The 19,582-nt window shown below is 37.2% G+C and overlaps 1 protein-coding gene across 6 annotated transcripts in view; it reads left to right on the forward strand.

The window, feature by feature from the left end:
• Nucleotides 1–19,582, forward strand: part of LOC126418876 (uncharacterized) — a 164,168-nt gene that overhangs the window by 18,305 nt on the left and 126,281 nt on the right. For all 6 annotated transcript variants that reach the window (XM_050085912.1, XM_050085904.1, XM_050085896.1 and 3 more), the window contains exons 2-3: nucleotides 1,481–1,929; nucleotides 6,425–6,544. In XM_050085912.1, the coding sequence (XP_049941869.1) occupies nucleotides 1,489–1,929; nucleotides 6,425–6,544 (561 nt within the window). In that variant the 5' untranslated portion in view covers nucleotides 1,481–1,488. The remainder of the gene's footprint in view (nucleotides 1–1,480; nucleotides 1,930–6,424; nucleotides 6,545–19,582) is intronic.

Here is a 19,582-nt window from a genome sequence, read left to right on the forward strand (position 1 = left end):
AAATCACCATAAATTAATAATCCCCTCTTTTTGTCTAACAGGCAGTACAAAAACCTTCAAAATGTTCATGAAAATATATTAATTACCCAGTGGGGATGTGATACTGTAACGATCACATTTGTTACATTTCCCAATATTAACTCACAAGTACATGCTTCTATATTCTGATCAATGGAGAATTTACTTATTTCTACATTTTTGTTTTTATGTCCCTTTTTTGTGATTGTGATAATGCCTGTATCTGTATTGGATCTTCATGAATATGCAGCTAATTTATAACAACTTAAATTAAGAATTTCTATCTTTGTGATTATATGGTGTTTAGATAAAGAAGTCAGATCAATTCCTTTCCAACTACTAAGAGCTTCCAAACAAAATAACAACTCATTTATTTCTTCCCCTCCCCCCTCCCCCATTTCCCCCTCTGCCATAGTATTGTGATGAAGCAATTTGCATTCACATTTCTCTCCATTCCTATAAGATAAACTCAGAGTCTCTGTCAGTTTAATTTCCTTTAATAATTTGCAGATGTTTCACCTGACCAGAATTACCAGAGGGATTTGCCTTTGTATATTGGTGGCCCCCATATCTTTTCTGCTAAGCGATCTGATAACTTGTTCTTGACCATCTTATACAGGTATAGGCCACGATGAGTATATCCGCATCTTCCTGCAGCAACACTTGGAAAAGTGTATCCAAGTCACATGTAATTCTGTGGTTTTTTTTTCCCTCCAGATCCCCAAACTATCAACAAATGTTCTCCTATCTGGATACTAAGAATAGTCACATTACTTATGATGTGGTACACTGAAGTTAATTTTTACTGTAGCTGCTGGTCTGCACTCCTCTCATGACTGTGACCTAGAGGCAGAACTTTTCTGTTCCTGTTTTGTTTTTCATAAGGCTTAGTTGTAAATTTTGTAGCATCATTATGTTGCAAACTACATTCCTTTATATCTTTCTTCTCTAATTCTGGTAGTGAGTAAAATATTTTGCTTAAGTGAATTCAAACCTGCCTACAAAACTTTCTCATCTCTGCCCTTTCCTTGTCACATTTTCCCAGCTTCATTATGGCTGATCGATTTTATAAAGCACTGACACTAGATACGATAAAAAAAACAATAGATGTAATGAAATAGAACTTTCTGTTGCTCTTTTTGAATGATTCACTTTTCACACCATATTACCTTTTTTAACACAATACTGACACTTTTGTTAATGTAACTACAGGTTTAAAAGTAGATTTTAATTTCATAATTATTTACGATAGAAGTATCCACAATGAACTTTTAGGCCCATCTTTCCCTTTCAGAACTTGGAAAGAGAGCAAGTATTGTATTTTTCTTTATGGGTAGGTGAATCATAATCTGCCTTTCATATTTGTCCTGAATGCATGAGATTGTTTTCTCTGGCAACTAAATTAGAAAGCAAGCAACTGTGCAGTGCGGTGCAGTGAAACTGTTTTAATTTTTGTCTATAGGAACAGCAATGACTATGATCTCTTCACTTGCAATACATCACCCACTTTTAACCATACCTGAGGAAGACCAATCAGCATGCAGTGAATGTTCTGTTCCATCCGACTGTGATTGTTTTACAGATGCTCAAAAATCAAATGAGAAAAAAATTACTTATCAGAACAACAGTAATAATGTCATAGGGGAAAACAAAAGACTTTTGTTGCCTGGTACTAGAAAGACATTGTCAAACAGAAAAAATAACAAGTATGATGAAACTAAAGATAGTATTTTTGCTTGGAGGTTAATGACCATTAGAGAAAAATTAGAGGTTACCCTTTTAAATGTATATCTGTCCATAAGCAATATACCAGAACCAGATGGACTGCAGGATTTCATAAGACGACGTCAAAGAGCAGCGGAGTTTACATCAAGATTCTGCAGAAATTATCTGTATCAGTTTCATCGCCAGGTATGATCTCCAAAAGTATAATTACTTGATATTAAACTAAATTTACCTTTGTTTTTAATGTTTTGATTTGTAAAAGAAGTAGTAAAATTGTTTTGCTATGTCTCTTCCTTTTGCTAGAATAATTAATAATCTACATACATAAAAATTGTGTGTGTGTGTTTTTTCCAGAATAGTTATAGAATGCCTTTAGTGAAGTGGTCGAAAATGGCGGTAATTGCGTTATATTCATGGTATTTCAGGTTGTTAGGCTGAATGGTAACATGCCCGATGACAACTGACCCAAAGGGGTGGGTTCGGGTGTGGGAGTGGAGTGTGGGAGATACTGGGGTTCATATCAAGAGTAAGAAAGGGGTGAATGTAAAACATGTTGAATGTGTGGAACAATTTCAGCAAAACGTAGCACAAATCTCAGTTGCTTTCTGGAAAAACACTTGCAATGAGACTACGTGTAAGGGGGTGTGGGAAAGTGATCACTTCGGCAACTATAAAAATGACTGACATGTCATATCCAGAGGCCTTTGGTGTCATTGGCTGATTTAGTCACAGTGCTGGTGAAATTTGACCTCCATTGCCAGGGTTGCATAAAAACAATTAGCAGACAATGCCAGGTACTCAACCAATAATGTGTACATCACAAAGCAGCTTATGAGCACAGCTCTGTGAGGATTTGGACAGTTGTCACTTTTATGTGCAGGGAGGTGACAACATTGTTAGGAAATTGTAATGAAATATTTAGTCACTTCTAGAATATTAGTGCATTTTGGAAAGAACTGATAAAGCTACGTTTACAACTAGGCCCTACAAGCCACCATTCATTGTGTGTCAGAGTGTACATTGCATGCCAGTATAGTTTTCCTCTCTTCCTTTTGCGTTGACATATTGGACATAAAAATTTTAATTTCTGAACATGAAACCAAATTTCTCTAATCTGCCATAGTGGTCATAATACCAGATGTATGTTGGAAGGTGTAACACATTTGTTTGATGTATTTTAGAAAATGAGCCCTTAGAATTTTGTGAGTGAGACTCTTCACATGCTTTCCACCTTCAATCACACCATACAGTTACTTCTAGATGCTTGACAGTTGGGACTCATTGTTGATTGTATAATCAACCGATATAAGCTCTTTTCATTTTAGTAACATTAATTGCACTTCATTTATTTATGTTGAGGATCAGCTGCCTCTCTTTCTTCAGTCCAGTCAGATATCTGTTAGCCACAACTTGGGGGGATATTTTCCAGAATGAAATGTGTTGTACCAGGACTTGAACCCAAGACTTTTGCCTTTTTGAGGCAAGTTCTCTATCAGCTGAAGCTATCTGAGCTTGACTTCATTCTTGAAATAATCCTGCAGCTGTGATTAAGTCATGTCTCTGCAGTTCCTTTCATCCAGGACTGCTAGTCCTGCTAGTTACGCAGGAGAATTTCTGTGAAGAAAGGTAGGAGATGAGTTGCTGATGGAAGTAGAGCTAAGAGGATGTCATACTCAAGTAGTTCTGTTGATAGTGCACCTGTCATGAAAGGCAAAGATCTTGTGTTTGAAACCTGGTCCAGCACGCAGTTTCATTCTGTATTCTGTTTGCTGCTAGGTGAAAGAGCAAACATCCTTTGATGGCTTTTTGGCAGTCAAGAAATTTTGTAGCAACCTGAGTGTCAGTATCTACTGTGGGGTGAGGTTTAGGTAATGAGTAGAATTCTCCCCATTTCCGAAACTTCACCAGTTCTTTTCCTTCATTCCCATTTCTTTCTCGTCTGCCCTTCCCCCTGAAGGAGACACTGGCTCCGAAAGCTTGCATGTTTTGGTACCTTTTATGTGTTTTTTCCTACCTCTGTTACGTAAGTAGATTTTTTTGTCTATCTAATTATATTACATTTTCAAAAATTGATTATTTGTATTAGTATATGGTGTCTTTTGGATCTCCCTAAAAAAAAGGGGGGGGGGGGGGGGGCATTGCAAACTAGATTTCGCCACATAGCTGCTTTCAGCAAACCATGTGAATTCATTTAGAGAATGGTAGTTCAGAAACTCGCATTTGATCTGTTCATTATACACAAACTGAAAATGGGAAATGAAATAAAATAGGTAGTTAGACTGGGATTGCAACTTTTTAGATAATAATGAGGAATAGAATATTTAATAAATGTGAAAATTTGCCTGACTTACATTGGTTCAGATTCCTTATTAAACTACAGATTTTTCTATAGTTGTCTTAGTAAGTGGACTACTGGGTTGAAAGTAGCTTAGCCCTATTACAGTAGTTGTGTTCAGTGTGGATGATTAACTGATCTGCCCTTGTAACATTTGTCAGTATGGCCTTTTTATGATGATACCGCAGCATGGCTGAAAGCAAGGGTAAGTTACAGGTGTTATATTTCCCAAGGCATGCAGCATGAAATTGCCCCATCCCACCGTCTGTGTTATTACTGCTGTTGCCGATGGTAAGGTCTCTTTTTACAAAAATATGGGAGGAGTAGGATTTACAATAAACTTTTTACGTATCTTCTTTTCTCATAGTTGGTTCCAGTTCTTCATGTATAGGGGTGATTCTTGGAGCTGAAATTTTCATGTTTTAGGTTCTCATGGTTCCAACCAACTTAAATAATTTTGAAGTAAGTCTGTGCAAATTTTTTGTTTTCACGATAATTTATTCCCTCACATTTTTCTATATCACACTGTCTTTTGAATTTTCACATTACAGAGCTGAAATTACATTCTCCCAAAATACAAAAATACGTCCGGTCACATCAGAGGCATGCCCGCTACTACTTCCTCCCTCTGCGGTAATAACAATATTCCAGAAGGTTTACAAATTTTCTTGACAGTTGAATTTCTGTTAATTTAAATTATTATTTTATAAGTGAATCCAGAAATAAACATAATAAATAGCACCATATTGCTTAACAATATTCCTGACACCAAAGTGCGTAATTCATAATATAAATTTTAAGTGTGCCAAATATTTCGTGATTTCAAATGTTTCTTAAAAGAGAGAGAGAGAGAGAGAGAGAGAGAGAGAGAGAGAGAGAGAGAATTTAACTGGACATTCAGAGTACATACCGATTGTAACAAAGAAAATAAAGTTATTTCTTTTTATAGATTTTAGCTTGAAATATAACACATCATGTACAAAATTATATGACATTTGTTAGAAAACCAGCTGAGATAATACTGACCTGTTCAAAATTGGAAAGTTAGTTCTGGTACCGACTACTTCTGTTGAGGAAAAGTAATGCTAGATGGGGGTGTCCCTTTACAAGCACTAATCTACTGTTTAGTGGTGATAACATCCACTTGGGTAAAATATGCTGGAGATTATGTAGTCCCTCATTTGGATGTTCAGGTGAGGGCTACATAGGTAGTGCAGTAATTAGCATGCTGAACTTGCATTCTGGAGGATGACGATTAATATTCTTGTCTGGCCATCCACATTTAGGTTTCTCATGGTTTCCTTAAATTGCTTAAGACAGATACTGGAATCTGTAGTTTCACCTTGTATAAATGGGAAGGCACAATGGCTAGTGAAAGACTTGAGGAAAACAGATACTGACGGCCATAATTTTACTTATTATTTTATAGGATTACCGATTTCAGTGCCTCATTGGCACCCTCTTCAGGCAACAGTTGTTAGAGGTGTGGAGAGTCCACATCTACAGGGAAGTCTAAGAGGTTTACGGAGGCCAATTGAAATTAGTGATCCCTGTAATAGAGTGGACATTTAGATGACTTATCTAGCGATGTGTACAGGGGACTGAAGATGAGCTGGCAGTACACTCATGGGCAGTTTGATCAACAAATACCCCAGGAGAAACTGAGGAATAACAATATTCCACTTTATTTTTGTTTTGGATGTTCTCACTTTCAGATATAATGTGGTTACTTCTTTATGATATTTCTTTTAAATTGTTTATAATAAATGTTTTTCAGATCATTAATTATTTTATGAACTTCAGGTTTTCTTTCTGAATATACGTGAGTACTTTAGTGAGTAAAGACAGTTTTAGATTATTTTGGTGTTAAAATCACTTTTTTGAGCTAAATGTTTTCTAAAACCACTACAAATTTGAGGAATATGTCAAATTTAGTGTTGTCATTTGGTCCATTGTAAACTCCAGTTAAATCAACAGTTCGTAAACTGTCTGCAAAGTGTTTTATTGTTGACATTGGTGCTTTCCGACCTGTGCATGCAACCAACTGGCATTGTGTGTGTGTGTGTGTGTGTGTGTGTGTGTGTGTGTGTGTGTGTGATCATCTAGTAATTTACAGCAGAATAAACCTGGCTGCATAAAACAGTAGGTTTTAATCCTTTGCTTTTTGTTTAACTGGGATAGTCTTAGTAGTGAGTAAGTAAGTAAATAAGTTTTTTGTTAGTTAATATGGAGTACCAGAGTGAACATATGGCCTTCTTTTAATTTAACTAATCGTAGATATTACTCTAATGTGTGTTTATATTCATGATATTGTAACAGGACATTGTTTTTTATGTGTTTGTGTAGGTGCTGGCTCTGCAACATCGACTAAGGGAGAAGTCTTGCTGTGGTCTTCATTATATTTATAAAGCATCAATGTGCCAGAAACTTTTAAATGCTTATGAACTGGCACACCTGGCACTGCAGGTGAGAAATCTTGCTAGATCACATTTGTAATCTTCTTCTTCAATAGCTACAGTCATTGCAAACATAGTATTGTGTTTACTGCTGTTAAGAGAACTGATGATGTTAACATTGTCTGCCTTTTACATTAAACTTCACCTCCTTTTATTTGAAAACAAAGAGAGGGATATGGAGACTTCCCTTTGCAGAAGCACTGACCTCAATTGCAAAACTAGGAATAGAAATATGACATAAGTGCATGAAGCATTATGCTACAAATACTTTGAGAGGAACTACAGAATGTATGAGCTGAAAATCTGTTATAAAATTGAATAATCCTTATTAAAATCAATTGTATTTGAAATTTTACTTAAAACGCTTCATGTAAAGTTGTTACTGTAGTAAACGCAAATTTCCTTTTCAATAATTTTGTCTAATCGCAAATTAGAATATTCTATTCTGATCTCTCTGTAGACATGTAAATGTGCACCACTACCACTGTAAACTGTAGTGCACAAGTTAACAAATTGTGATGGGCTACTCACATGGATCAGTGGGCATGTTTAAGTGTAGCATTTTACCTTTCTTGCAATGCTATAAACCTGTTTACTTGTGCCCACTTGTCAGGCTCTGAGTACTGCAGATGCATTTAGATGTGCTGCTACAATAATGTACCTGTGTGCTGTGGGAGTGATAAATAGCATAACCAAATTTCTCTTCAGATCTCCCAGTATCTTTTCAAAATTCAGACAAAGTGAGTGTGTGTGTGTGTGTGTGTGTGTGTGTGTGTGTGTGTGTGTTTTGGTCTTATAGTCTCTTGTTGCCATTTTTGTCTTCACTTTGCGTCTAACTATTTGTCGAGATTGACATCAGAATATTATTCTCATTTATTTCTGGTTGATCTATATGAAGGTAATTTCATTGTTGTGAAGAAAGTGACATAGCCATGGTTGCAGAGAAGAATGAATCCAGGGTATATTTGCTAAAAGCAACAGTCAGGGTGAATTCTTCTAAGTTTAATTCTTCAGCCACATACACTTACACATAGCATACACATACACATCACACTTTTTAGTGGAGGTACATGTGGTAGTCTTTCAGTACCAGAAGTTAAAAGTAATGATGAAACAGTTTCGAAAAGAGTACATTCACGACATTAAAATGAGCAATTTCCTGTGCCATGTCTTCACACCCCAATAATCCTCCCACCACTCCCAAGAATCAGTTACAACTCAATATCATCCGTACTGGAGCAACTGACCCATCTCCTTTGCCAGGGCTTGGATTATCTGTCATCACACCCAGAAATAAGGTACATCCTACCCGCGACCCTTTCCACCCCACCACTGCCCCTACCCAATCTGCACAATGACCTGGCCCATCCCTGTGCCACTCCCACTTCTGTCACAAGCCTATCCTATCATATCAGAGGCAGGGCCACCTGTGACAGCAGCCATGTCATGTACCAGCTCTGCTGCCATTTGTACATAGAATTTTGTGGGTGTGCCCACTAACCAGCTGAATGAATGACCAGCAGCAAACTGACCAAGAACAGAGTTGACTGCCCAGTAGCAGACTAGGCTGTTGAGCACAACCAGCTTGAGCTCAATGGCTGCTTCACAACCTGTGCCATCCTGGACCTTTCAAACCCCCTGCACCCACACCCGCTACCCAAGAGTCTCCCCTTCCTTTCACCTGTCATCCCTTTCCAAACCATGCCTCCACATCATTGTGATCGTGTGCCTCACACCGTGCCCATATGTCGCATTCATAGCTTGTGCACCTGATGACTTTCAGCACTGCAGTCTTAATCTGCACACATGTTACCTCGTCCCAAGCTGCTATCTACCCCTCCACAACACCTCCTCCCCCTTTCCGTCTCTTTCTCCCTATACCCACCTCACGTGACACAACCTCTCAACCCAGTCCACTGGCCAAACTGCAATCTCGGCATTGTGTTTTCATCTGGCACAATGTAGGAGCACAGGTGTGTGTGTGTGTGTGTGTGTGTGTGTGTGTGTGTGTGTGTGTGAGAGAGAGAGAGAGAGAGAGAGAGAGAGAGAGAGAGATTCATAATTAGTTTTAACATTAATGAACACATTATTTTTCAGTCATACTTATGCAACAACATTTAAAAACCAGTCGTCTCTCCCTATAAAGTGCCAGCTTTTAAACAAAAATTCATCCATGAAACAAGAAGAATTGTCAAGTAGAAATTATTTAAGGTTTTTTCAAAAAATGGTGCCTCACATTTGTTAAATATTTGTAAACATCGTGATTCACTGCCAAGAGCTGCTGATAAAATTTCTTTATTGCATAACCAGTTTTGATCCACAGACCATGATCAAGTCCCTGTATACCAACTGAATGAACATATAAAGAGCGTCACAAGATTAAACTGTCAATCATTTCAACTGATGTTCTTGTTATTGAAAAAATACACATAGTAAAAATCTAATACTCATATAAAATCATTTATAACATCATGTTAGTGATATAAAATCAATGGCATGAGATAATAAAATCCAGAATTTGTCTCTGGAAATAAAAGTACGAGACACAGAATAATGTAACAGACTACAAACAAGCATACAGTGAAAAACAGAGACATTGCATTTATACTGAGTTACCAGTTGTTGTTAGTACTAATATAAATTGCATTGGCAGTCATAAAGTGTGCTAACAGTGCACTCATTTGTGCTACATCAACAGTCAGCATTAACGCTCTGAATGGAGGTATTCTACTTTACATATTGTTGACTGCACAGCTGATCACTATTTACCAGTTGAACCAAAGATGATCTAGAGATCTGCATACATTGGTAGCTCCAGTACAATTCTAGTGACTAGTATCCTACGAGTATACATGTTGTGTGTGATATGTTACAGTAAGTATGACAGTCGTAACAGTTTAACAATCTGTACTTTACATCCAACTGCAATTCACATGTGTTACAAAAAGAACAGATGTGACAGCAATAACAAAGTGTAATGACCCACATACACATCTTTGTGAAACAAGCTACAGCCACTCTTGTAATGTACACTATTTCTATCCAATAGTGGCATTTGAGGGACAAACCATACTTCAACAAAAAGTGGGGAAGCAAGAAAGTAAATTTGAAGTACAGTATGTCACCTGCTCCGCACAATATGAAACTATGATAAACGTGGGTTCAAATAACTCAAGGGAAATAGTAGCATAGTTAATTAGTTAGTTAGTGAATTGTGTGAATCTTTTTGTTGTGCCTATCGCGACTCAGCAACTCTGCTATATGGTGAGTAGCAACTTTCCTTTTCTAATATTGTTACATTCCATCCTGGATTTTCCATTGTTTGATTAGTTAGTTAGTTATGTGTTCCATTGATCAATCTCACAGTAACCATTATGATGTGAAATGTGTCAAGTGCTTAAGAATGCACAAATGAATCAAGCTTTTTTTTTTTTAAAGCTTAAAATTTGTATTACCTACCCCACTCCCTTAAATTGCACAAAATGCACATATTATACCTACAGATTTATTTATTCCTGTTCAAGAATTCATCTATGGTATGGAAGGGAATGTCAAGGAGATATGATTTCAATTTATTTCTGAAATTATTACTTCTGTCTGTCAAACATTTCATTTCGTCTACTAATTCATCGAAAAGTTTTACAGCAGCATATTTTACCCCTTTCTGTGCCAAAGATAGGTTAAGTAGAGGATCGTGTAAGTCTTTCTTTCTTCTGGTATTATAATCATGAATGTCACTGTTGTTTTTAAACTGGTCCATGTTGTTGAGAACAAATTTCATTACTGAGTAAAGGTACTGTGAGAGTGTTGTAAGAATTCCTAACCATTCAAAAGATGCCTACAAGATGTGCGACTATGAGCCCCACATATTATTTTAACCACTTTCTTTTGAGCAGTGAATACTGTTTGCGTAAGTGTGAGTTACCCCAAAATATTATTCCGTATGACATCAGAGAGTGAAGGTATGCGAAGTATGTTAGCTTGCTAAATTCTATATCCTCAAAATTAGCAATTATTCTGATTGCAAAAGCTGCTGAAACTAGTCGCTTTAACAGATCCAAAATATGAATTTTCCAATTGAGATTCTCATCTATCTGTACTCCCAAAAACTTAGTATGCTGTACCCTGGCCACTGACTTTGGTTGATGTGTTATATTTATTCAAGGAACTGTACTCCTTGCAGTAGAAAATTGGATGTTCTGTGTTTTTTTAAAGTTCAGAGCAAGCCCATTCACAGAAAACAAATCAATGGCTTTTCCAAAGACATTATTTGTATCAATTTCTTTTGCAGTTTCTTTTACTGGATTAATAATTATGCTTGTATCATCAGCAAACAGTGTCAGTTTAGCTTCTTGTTTCAGATAAGAATGGATGTCATTCACATATGTCAAGAACAGAAGGGGACTCATGATTGAACCCTGTGTAACACCTAATTTAATTTCACCCCAGTTAGATGAAGTTGGAAATTCCTGTAAATCATTTAAACCATATAAATAAACTTTTTGCTTCCAGTACTGTAGATATGACTTAAACCACTCATATACTGTTCCATTTATACTGCAGAATTGTAATTTCTGTAACATAATATCATGGTTCACACAATCAAATGCTTTGGATAAGTCACAGAAAATTCCTATTGGTGACATTTTACTATTTAAAGACTCTATTATGTGGGCAGTGAAATTGTATTTTGCTGTTTCAGTAGAACAGCATTTTTGAAATCCAAACTGTGACTTACTAAGTATCCCATTACTGTTGAGATGGTTAACCACTCTTGAGTACATTACTTTCTCAATGTTTTTTGAAAATGCTGTAAGCAAGGATACTTGCCGATAATTATTGACACCTTTTGTGTCTCCTATTTTGTAGAGAGACTTGTCAATGGCATATTTTAACCTGTCTGGGAAAATACCTTGAGTTGGTGATGCATAACAGACGTGACTCAGAACATCAGCCGTAACTGCTCCACATTGTTTTAATATCTTGTCAGAGATGTCATCTACTCCAGCAGAACATTTATTTTTCAAGGATTTAATGATTTTCCTTGTTTCATAAGAGGTTGTTAGATGAAAATTAATCTGACAAGGATTTCTCAAAACTGACTCTTCCATGTATGGCATGGCTTTTCCTTTTGAACTATTCTCACCAATTGTTTCACCTACACTGAAGAAATGGTTGTTAAATATGTTAGCTACTTGTGTATGGTTGATTAAGAAGGTCTCATTCTCTTTGATAGTAATACTATGTACCCCAGTGGTTACTTTTCCTGTCTCAATTCCAACAACATTCCATAGTGATTTTATTTTATTGCCCCAGTTGTTAGTTTCATATCTGATATACATAATTTTTTTTATTTTCTGACAACTTTTCTCAGTATGTTTCAATAATTTTTATAGTGTAAATTACTTCTTACTAATTCTTGCTATCTCATACAATTTTCTTTTTCTTTCTGGAGGCACTTTAATACCTGTAGTAATCCAAAGTTTCTTTGAAAATTGTTTGTTGTTACATTTAGTAATTTTTTTGGGGCAACAGTGTTCAAAAATGGATATAAATTTACCAAGAAATATATTGCATTTATCATTAGCATTTGGCTTATTGTATACATCTCCCCAATTAACATTTCTTAAACTTTCACTGAAGTGCCCTAGATACTGAGTTGACCAGCCTTACACTTCTATTTAATGGTTTATGAACTGTAAACTCTGCTAGGTTTTGTAAGTTAATCAATTGTGCACCATGGTCTGATAATCCATTTATCACGGGGAAAGCATGTGTTAGTTTTACAGTCTCTTGCTGTGCAAATGCATTATCTATTAGACTGCTACAGTCTTGAGCTATATATGTAGGGAAGTTGATCACTGATTCTAAGTTACCCGTCAATAATAACACTTCTAGTGAAGTATATGGGGATTTAGATACATTGCAAGTATGTTACCAGTGACACAATGCATGTCCAGGGGAAATTATTATAGAAGTGATAGCTCAAACATGTTACATTGTCACTGATTAAAGTAACAGCTGCATAAATTGTGATGATAATGTGAGTTGACACAGTGTTTAACACTAAAAGTACATAAACTCACCGATTCAACAGATAGATACAGTTTACACCTGAAAGAAAGACCTGAAAATATTACAGTATAACAGATGTAAAACATTCACTTATGTAGACAAATGGTGTGATCAGTACCTCACTTAACTGAAATATTCATCTGTAGCATCTAATGCACAACCAATATAAAGATTTTACAAAGTAGCAAAAAACACATTGAAATTAAAACTATGGTCTATAGATTGTACAAGTAGTGAAGTTCATTGAATGTTTCGTACTACAGTTGATGTACGAGGTGCATTCAAGTTCTAAGGCCTCAGATTTTTTTCTCTGGACTGGAAAGAGATAGAAACATGCACATTGTTTTAAAATGAGGCTGCATTCATTGTCAACACGTCCCAGAGATGGCAGTACCGTACGGCAGATGCAATTTTACCGCCAGCGGCGAGAATGAGAACTGTTTTAAATACTTAAAATGGCGACGTTTTCCTTACTTGAACAGCGTGCAATCATTCGTTTTCTGAATTTGCGTGGTGTGAAGCCAATCGAAATTCATCGACAGTTGAAGGAGACATGTGGTGATGGAGTTATGGATGTGTCGAAAGTGCGTTCGTGGGTGTGACATTTTAATGAAGGCAGAACATTGTGTGACAACAAACCGAAACAACCTCGGGCTTGCACAAGCCGGTCTGACGACATGATCGAGAAAGTGGAGAGAATTGTTTTGGGGGATCGCTGAATGACTGTTGAACAGATTGCCTCCAGAGTTGGCATTTCTATGGGTTCTGTGCACACAATCCTGCATGACGACCTGAAAATGCGAAAAGTGTCATCTAGGTGGGTGCCACGAATGCTGACTGACAACCGCATGGCTGCCCGTGTGGCATGTTGCCAAGCAATGTTGACGTGCAACGACAGCATGAATGGGACTTTCTTTTCGTCGGTTGTGACAATGGATGAGACGTGGATGCCATTTTTCAATCCAGAAACAAAGCGCCAGTCAGCTCAGTGGAAGCACACAGATTCACTGCCACCAAAAAAATTTCGGGTAACCGCCAGTGCTGAAAAAATGATGGTGTCCATGTTCTGGGACAGCGAGGGCGTAATCCTTACCCATTGCGTTCCAAAGGGCACTACGGTAACAGGTGCATCCTACGAAAATGTTTTGAAGAACGAATTCCTTCCTGCACTGCAACAAAAACGTCTGGGAAGCGCTGCGCGTGTGCTGTTTCACCAAGACAACGCACCCGCACATCGAGCTAACGTTTCGCAACAGTTTCTTTGCGATAACAACTTTGAAGTGATTCCTCATGCTCCCTACTCACCTGCCTGGCTCCTAGTGACTTTCGGCTTTTTCCAACAATGAAAGACACTCTCCGTGGTCGCACATTCACCAGCCATGCTGCTATTGCGTCAGAGATTTTCCAGTGGTCAAAACAGACTCCTAAAGAAGCCTTCGCCGCTGCTGTGGAATCATGGCGTCACGTTGTGAAAAATGTGTACGTCTGCAGGGCGATTACGTCAAGAAGTAACGCCAGTTTCATCGATTTCGGGTGAGTACTTAATTAGAAAAAAAATCGGAGGCCTTAGAACTTGAATGCACCTCGTAATTTGATCTCCCATATAGCCCGATTGGACACAAGGAAAATGAAACATATCAACAGAAAATCAGATACCTACAGCTACAAAAAGCATGTGAGCCTAACCATCCTCAACTGTTTAAAAGGAAGGCAGCATGGTGATAACACAACTGCAGCTATTTTTACAGGCTTTTAAAATAAATAAACACAAAGACACAATATGCTTTTAACAGTTCACTGAACCTCATCATACATATCACCTTGGGGGGGGGGGGGGGGGGAGACATAAATAATTTATTGTTTGTATGCAGGTACAAGTCTACAGTCCTGATAGTCATTCATTGAAATTACAGTAGCATAGTACACCGCTATAGAGGCCAAATAAAATGGCATAGCCCACTGATAAACTATAGAATCACGTGGTAATTTGTTTTCTGAATTTGAAGGGGAAAATCTCTGAAATAATCCATGCTGTGTCGGTGGAAATGTGTGACAACAGTGAACCAACACATGAGTAGGTTAGGTGGTGCAGACTCTCTCTGTGTGGCAAAACAAGTACGAATCATCTTCTCTCCAAGAAGGACTGAGAATCACAGGAGAACTGGTGGTTCTGGTGATTGAGGAGAAAAGTGAAGATGAGTCATGGATCAGTGTTCAGCATATTGCAAACATTCTGAACATAGCAAAGTTAGTCATCCATAGGATTACATGCATGCTTTGGTTGTTAGTTAGGTAGCTAGTTAACTATTTGCATGTTTTGGAGATCGTAATTTTACCCTCTCACTGTGATAGCTAACAAGTCAGTTTTACTGCTATATTACATGTTCTCAGTAGAAAATGTGGCAGCATGCTGACCATTTAAACAATTTCTATTTTTTTATACATGCATTCAGTGATTTATTCTTAACTATCTTCAGTGTCTGTGTCTCTCTCTGCCTCTCTTAAACACACACACACACACACACACACACACATACGCGCGCACGCACGCACGCTCTCACTACACATTCAGAAATTCCACTGTGGAGTAGATGCAGTTGGCTAAGCAAATATGATTTCAGTTTGTGTTTGAAGTTAATTTTAATGGCCATTAAATTCTTCACATCACTCGGTAGGTGGTCAAAGATTTTTCTAGCTGAATATCTCGCTCCTCTGTGTGGCACACTAAGGCTGTGCGATGGATAGTGTAAATAATTTCTCCTTCTAGTATTATATTTAAGAATGTTAAGAAGTATTTTGTTAGAGAAAGTTCAAGGCCTATTCAAAAACGTTTCAATAGAAACAGTGACTATTGCACAGTAGGTGAAAAAAAAAAGCATAGAGTATATATAGTTGCTAAATGAAATGAATCTGGCTGTCAGAAGGGCTGTGCATAAAGTACCCAATGACTACTTGTCAGAAGACCTCTCACCAATCCAAAAGAAATTTACAGTGTATGCAAAGGCTGTCAGTGGCGCCATAGCATTGTCCAGATACTCATGGATGACATAGGAACTGAAATTGAGGCTAGCAAAGCAGAAATAGAAATGCTAAAAGCCGTCTTCAAATATTGCTTTACAAAGAAGGCTCCAAGAGTACTGGCCCAGTATAATTCTCACACCACTGCAAAGATGAGTGATATGAGATTCTATACAGAATTTGCAGATGAGCTGAATTAGCTGGCTTTTTGATGAAAATATTCCATACTGGCAATCCCATACATGCGGGAATTTGACATACATCCTGATTTCCTGCTCCCACTCTCACTCTACATCTCCCCATCTCTCTTCTCTTTGTTTATCTCCCCCTCCTCTCTCTGCACATCAAGCCCTGCCCCTCTCTATGTCTGTCTCCTCCTCCCCCCCCTCTCTCTCCCTCTCTCCCTCTCTCTCTCTCTCTCTCTCTCTCTCTCTCTCTCTCTCTCTCTCTCCACCTCCCCTCCCATCCTCTGTCCATCTCCTCCTTTCCCCTCGCCATGTTCATATTCTTCCCCCACCCCTCTCACTGATCTTCACCCATGTTTATTTTTATAGCCAACAAAACATTGATTAGGAATTGAAATGGCAAAAGTAAATCAGTTGGGATCATTAGTATAAATGTATGAGAGATCTCCTCTGCTGCTGGATAGTAGCTTCAATGAGAATATTTTGCATAGTTTTAATGCGCAAATGAAAAGGATTAAAAATTTGTGGGTGATTCAGATTCTATGGTGATACTCTAATCACAGGCTGATAAGCCATAACTACAACTTACGTATTTTCCGTTAAAGTCTAGTGCGAGGAAGAGACAAAACAGCACATAGCTACGCATATAATTTTCGTTACAGTTATATACAGGGTGATTCAAAAAGAATACCACAACTTTAAAAATGTGTATTCAATGAAAGAAACATAATATAACCTTCTGTTGTACATCATTACAAAGAGTATTTAAAAAGGTTTTTTTTCACTCAAAAACAAGTTCAGAGATGTTCAATATGGCCCCCTCCAGACACACGAGCAATATCAACCCGATACTCCAACTCGTTCCACACTCTCTGTAGCATATCAGGCATAACAGTTTGGATAGCTGCTGTTATTTCTCGTTTCAAATCATCAATGGTGGCTGGGAGAGGTGGCCGAAACACCATATCCTTAACATACCCCCATAAGAAAAAAATCGCAGGGGGTAAGATCAGGGCTTCTTGGAGGCCAGTGATGAAGTGCTCTGTCACGGGCTGCCTGGCGGCCGATCCATCGCCTCGGGTAGTTGACGTTCAGCTGCAGACAGTGCTTGAACCAATTTCAGACGATAAGGTTTCATAACTAACCTTTTTCGCAGGACTCTCCATACAGTTGATTGTGGAATTTGCAGCTCTCTGCTAGCTCTGCGAGTCGATTTTCCTGGGCTGCGAACAAATGCTTGCTGGATGCGTGCTACATTTTCATCACTCGTTCTCGGCCGTCCGGAACTTTTCCCTTTGCACAAACACCCATTCTCTGTAAACTGTTTATACCAACGTTTAATACACCACCTATCAGGAGGTTTAACACCATACTTCGTTCGAAATGCACGCTGAACAACTGCCGTCGATTCACTTCCGCCGTACTCAATAACACAAAAAGCTTTCTGTTGAGCGGTCGCCATCTTAGCATCAACTGACGCTGACGCCTAGTCAACAGCGCCTCAAGCGTACAAATGTACAACTAAATGAAACTTTATAGCTCCCTTAATTCACTGACAGATAGTGCTTAGCTCTGCCTTTTGTCGTTGCAGAGTTTTAAATTCCTAAAGTTGTGGTATTCTTTTTGAATCACCCTGTATAATGAGAAAGAATATATGCGAGAGAAACAATTTGTCTAATGGTTTAAATGCCCTGCTACTGTGGTAAAAACTGACTGTGAGAAAGAAAACAAAACCATACGTTTTGGCTACTCAGCATACTGTAGCATTTTCTTTCTTGCATTCAGTTTTAATAGAAAACCTATTCATGTTTAAAAAATATATACAGGCTATATCCATTTGAATGTTTATTAGAATATCATGTACAACTTTTCCACTTTTCAGATTAGTCTGAAAATATTCTAAGGGTGTTGCTGGGTAGATTGAGCTGAGACATAATTATTAAGAAAACAGTTTGATACGTTGCACCATTTCCGAGTTAATTAGCATTGAAATTAGCCAATCAGGCCATTGTGCATGCAAATTCAAGTGTCCCATCAGATGCAATTAGTGCCAATTGTTCTCATAATATTGATGATGGCTTGGGTTCAATCCTTACTACCACCCCTGTCCAATTGCAGTATCGCTCTCTTGTTCAGTTTTAGGAAGCCAGATATTTAGCAACACTGTCTCTGCACGTATAATGATCTGACTGGCTAGCTTCAATACTAATTAACTCATATGTTCTGAAATTGTGTACATTCTGAGATGAATAAAACACATTTCACATTTCATAAACGACACAACATACCGAATTTTTTTCTTAACAATTACTTCTCAACAAAACCTACTGTGCAACACCCTTACAAGCTTTTCGTACTGTTCTGACCATTCTGTATCATAATCTAGGTTTTAAATATGTGTTTAGATACCACCATTAAAAAAACGTGTAGCCTATGTTTGTTCGAAGCTTCGCTACAGTATTGAGTAAAAATTTGAAGCAGGTAACTCGAGCACTTTTTAAGATTTTTGGTAACAATGGTAAACATTAATTTGTTTTTGTATAATAATGTAGATTTTTGAATATTTAGTTGTAAACCATATATATTTTAAAAGCTGTAGCTTATGTGTCTATTAAGGTTTATTAGAGTATTGCGTAAAAATTTGAAGTAAATTGGTCAAGAACTTTTCAAGATTTTTGGCAACAGCATTACCTGTGTATATATGTACTTATATACTGTATATATTTTTAAAAATGCACCCTGTGTCTTTCCTAATGTTTACTCTAGCATCATGTAAAAATTTAAAATAACTTGGTCAGGTACTTTTTGAAATTTTTGGTAACAACTTTAAACAGCAAACAAATTGTCTTTATTTAATAGTACAGATATCCCTCAAACAAAATGTGCACCATATTTTCTCATAATAAAATTCAGTTGTCAGTTGCACAATTGGAATATTTTATTGCATGTAATCAGTTTTGACAGATTAATCTATCATCTTCAGAAGTATGCAAAATTTAGAAAAATACAAATCATTAGAAATTGGTTGTATATGTATGCAAAGTACAAGAATTGTATTACAAGATACTTACTCAGTGCTGGATGATAATGTAATAAAAAAAAATTTATACCAGACCTTTTCAGAACTACAACCTAAAATTTATATCGAGACTTTATTGGCAGTTCCTTTTTATTTGATATGTAACTTGCTTTTTATATTCTTTAGTTATACTTTTTATGTGTTTTATATATGTTCCTTGCTGTTTGCACACAACTTGACTCTGTATATAAGTAATCAGTCTGTGGTTATAATTATTGCTTACACTATATACGTTTGTGATGTATCATGTCATTATGCTTCGCTGATGAAGATACTGACATCTGCTTCTCTGTGTTATACAAGTCAGTTTTGACTAACTTTTTGTAATACACTTTTTGTACATTGTATGTATGTATGGCAATGTTTCAAAGATTTGTATTTACCTAACTTTTGTATACTTACGAAGATGACAGATTAATCTGTCGAAACCGGTTAAGTGCAACAAAATATCCCAATTTTGCAGATTTTTATTTTGCTAAAAGTATATACCACAGTTGCTGAAAACATAATAGCCATAAATAAAATTGTAGATTGTATCCACAGTTGAAAGAAAACACAGGCTGCATTTGTGTACAAGAAGGACAGCAGAAACGGGCCACAAAACCACCATTCAATGTCACTAACATTCACTTGTTACAGAATATAAGAACATAGTCTGAACTCAAACATAGTGGGGTATCTTGAATGACAT

Source organism: Schistocerca serialis, chromosome 1 (genome assembly GCF_023864345.2).
Source record: "Schistocerca serialis cubense isolate TAMUIC-IGC-003099 chromosome 1, iqSchSeri2.2, whole genome shotgun sequence".
NCBI classification, from domain to species: domain Eukaryota; kingdom Metazoa; phylum Arthropoda; class Insecta; order Orthoptera; family Acrididae; genus Schistocerca; species Schistocerca serialis.